The 2,982-nt window shown below is 37.4% G+C and overlaps 1 protein-coding gene across 1 annotated transcript; it reads right to left on the bottom strand.

Annotated features, from left to right (window-relative positions):
- Positions 1-569: 569 nt before the first annotated feature.
- Positions 570-2,467, bottom strand: LOC109108108 (DNA-binding protein inhibitor ID-3-like). The gene is made up of 3 exons (XM_042774141.1): positions 2,028-2,467; positions 1,853-1,935; positions 570-1,259 (listed from the first exon to the last, which is right to left on the bottom strand). Exons 1-2 carry the CDS (start codon positions 2,316-2,318, stop codon positions 1,882-1,884), a joined length of 345 nt encoding a protein of 114 aa, XP_042630075.1. The 5' UTR covers positions 2,319-2,467; the 3' UTR covers positions 570-1,259; positions 1,853-1,881.
- Between the last annotated feature and the right edge of the window lie 515 nt (positions 2,468-2,982).

Below are 2,982 nucleotides of genomic sequence, written 5' to 3' on the forward strand. Positions count from 1 at the left end.
TCCCTCTTTTAGGGTCCAGATGAGATAAATACTAGTGCTTATCAAAGTTTGACCACAGGCCACTTTTGCACTGAACCCTAGTTCTGTGGGCAAAGGTCATTTTTGATTGAATCTACAGACATTGAGGACAGATGTACTATATTTAAATAAACTGATTTAGACATTGCTGTTTAGACCTGTAACAGATCATATGCTAAGCACAAAAAAAGTCCAAGATGACTCTGTCTGGAAAGAGTTTTGGAAGATGCACTGTACTTTTACTTTTGAACCATTATTTACTTTATCTTGTTTTTACTCACACATAGCCTTTCATAAACAATTTCTCTTCTGATTTTTTTTAATCAAATATCTTGAAATGGACTACTATGAATGAGATTTCATATCAATTAATATATTAACCATATAAACAGCTATAGGGGAGATGGAGTGCAAGGAATCACTTTTTCTTATTGTTTTTTAAATGGAAAATATATTATATTTTCAGTATATCTCCATAAGACATACCTGATGATTTAAAGGTGTCATAAAGTCTGTATTTAGTTGTTTAAGAAAAGATACTGAACCACATATTTCTCACTTTCATGTATGATTTATTTTCTTGTGTAAAAGAGTAAGTACAAAGCAAAAAAACAAAACAAAAAAACACTTAAAGGAGTTTATGAAACTCATTGATTTGACAGTCTGTAGAAATAGACAATCCCCACAAACAAATACAATCCACTCTATATTATAGAGTTCATATCCTAATCCACGTCTGTATTCCCACTGCCCAAGGCCTTTCCCACCCTATAACACAAAAACTCCCCTCAAGCACAATATGTACATCATCCCAGTGATCGATGAAGCTCACTGAGACCAAACTGCAGCCATGCTGAAATGTGAAAATGTTTTCAAGAAAAAAAAAAGGGGGGTGGGGGGAATTCTCCAAGAATGGCTGGGAAGGAAGGGTGTGTGAAGAGATATTGGTTAGTCCAAATAGTCAGGAATGTAGCAAGTACAAAATATACAATGCTTGATTGTTGCCACAAAAAACAGGAATGATTAAGGAAAAAAAAAAATCGGAGGGCTTTTCTTTTTTTGTGATCTTAAAAACTCCTCGGCTTTGGTTTGTTGAAGTGTCCAGTGACCAAAGAATAGACAGCTCGAGAGGGGCGCAGATTGCTTTCCCACACTCTGAATAGAGCCTCACTCCTTCACCCGGCTCACCCCTTCACTCTCTTTTCTTCCATGAGTGGAGGAGAAAAGTTTCTATCCCGCACCTGCAGCATAGATGAGAGGGAGAAAAGTTAACTCAGAACACACACACACACACACACTTACACACACACACACTGTGGATTCAGGCGGACTGCAGACAGTCTGGCGCCAAATGGAAAACTTTCATTTGCTATAGCTGATAGGGGAATCCAAGCTTGTTTGTTGATTGGCACAATGACCAAAAAATTAGGACACTGGACAGACTTTAATACGTAATCTTGTCCTGTATAACATTTACAAAAAACATGAGATTTAACCCATGCATAATGACTAATCAATTAGTTACTGATGCTAACTGTGTACTTGCTCTAAGGTTCCATTTAAAACAAAAACGATTTTCTGATTTTTTGGTTCCAGAAAGAATGTTTTATTGTTGTTTTTTTTAAAAAACCATCTCCTTTAAAGACCTCAGAACTAAAATGCTGGTCTGAAGAGCCTATAATAAAACAAAGACCATGCTCTCCAAAGAATCATATAGCTGTTCTAGATGTTTCATTCTAGGTTCTTCAGATCAGGAATGGAATGTAGATTAATACCTAACAATATCTGAGTAATCTACAAATACAATTATTTAAAATAAAAAACATAAGCGTACCATTGAACGTTGCCATTCCTCTGTAGCTACTAATGGCACATAGCTTCATCCTCTTTGGAGAAATTAAGGGTCATCTCTGAGTTCTACAAAAGGAAAAGACATGGAAAGTTTGAATTTCTTCAAAAGAACTTTATAATGATAATAATTAAGCGACACTAAATAATCATGCGCTCACCTTCATTGACATGAATATGTCAGGCGTGTTTTGTGTGTCCGTCTCGTTTTCCAGTGCAATCTGTAAATCGAAGATGTAATCTATTACATGCTGAAGAATCTCCATTTGGCTCACGGATTTGTTCTGAGGGATGCTGGGCACCAGCTCTTTGAGTTTTGAGTAGCAGTCATTCATATCGGACAGCTCCTCAATGGGACTCTTGCAGCGGCTGATGACGAGACTCTGCTCGGAGATGCAGCACACTGCTTCATAACAGCTTCTGACAGAGCGAACGGGACTGATCGCCTTCATTCTGGATCTGACGGCTGACTTGCTAGTAGAATCCAACTGTGCAGATGTCTGAAGAAGTATGGAATCTGAGATGAACTAGCTCTCCAGCTTGATATCCAATGTTTGACTGTCCTCACGTCTCGTGCTCATTGAACGATGGAAGCAAGAGCAGGCAGGCAGCCGCTTTTGAAGCCTTGCTTCGTGTAGCACCGCCCCCTCCAGAAATAAACAAACCCTCATGTGCTGCTCAGCCAATAGTAAAACGCTATTAATAGCACAGGCCTCGCCCTATGCAGATGGCTAACCCGTCATTGGAAGCGTAGAGTTGTCAGTCAGACAGAATGATGGAATGAGGAAGAGCTGTCAGAATACCAGAGAGAGATAGGCATATATATATATATATATATATATATATATATATATATATATATATATATATATATATATATATATACCACTGGTGGATTTGAGTTAAGATTTGGGGTGAGTGAACATAAACAGAGCTGGGACAGCTCGTGCAATAGATTAAATATATACATATTATTATTAGGCCTATGTATTATTTTATGTATACTGATTCTTTGGCAGTATTGTAGGCTGCAGACAATCATAGTAATTTGAAATTATTTTCAGAATTCTATATTTCATTTAAGATTATAAACTATGCGCCAACATTAGGCTATAG

Source organism: Cyprinus carpio, chromosome A17 (assembly GCF_018340385.1).
Source record: "Cyprinus carpio isolate SPL01 chromosome A17, ASM1834038v1, whole genome shotgun sequence".
In the NCBI taxonomy this organism is placed as follows: domain Eukaryota; kingdom Metazoa; phylum Chordata; class Actinopteri; order Cypriniformes; family Cyprinidae; genus Cyprinus; species Cyprinus carpio.

Excerpts from the sequence above, each read along its gene's own strand:
- LOC109108108 (XM_042774141.1), bottom strand. The coding sequence starts at position 2,318 with ATGAAGGCGATCAGTCCCGTTCGCTCTGTCAGAAGCTGTTATGAAGCA. Across the intron at positions 1,936-2,027 it reads ACATATTCATGTCAATGAAG|AACTCAGAGATGACCCTTAA; the intron begins GTGAGCGCATGA and ends TTCCTTTTGTAG.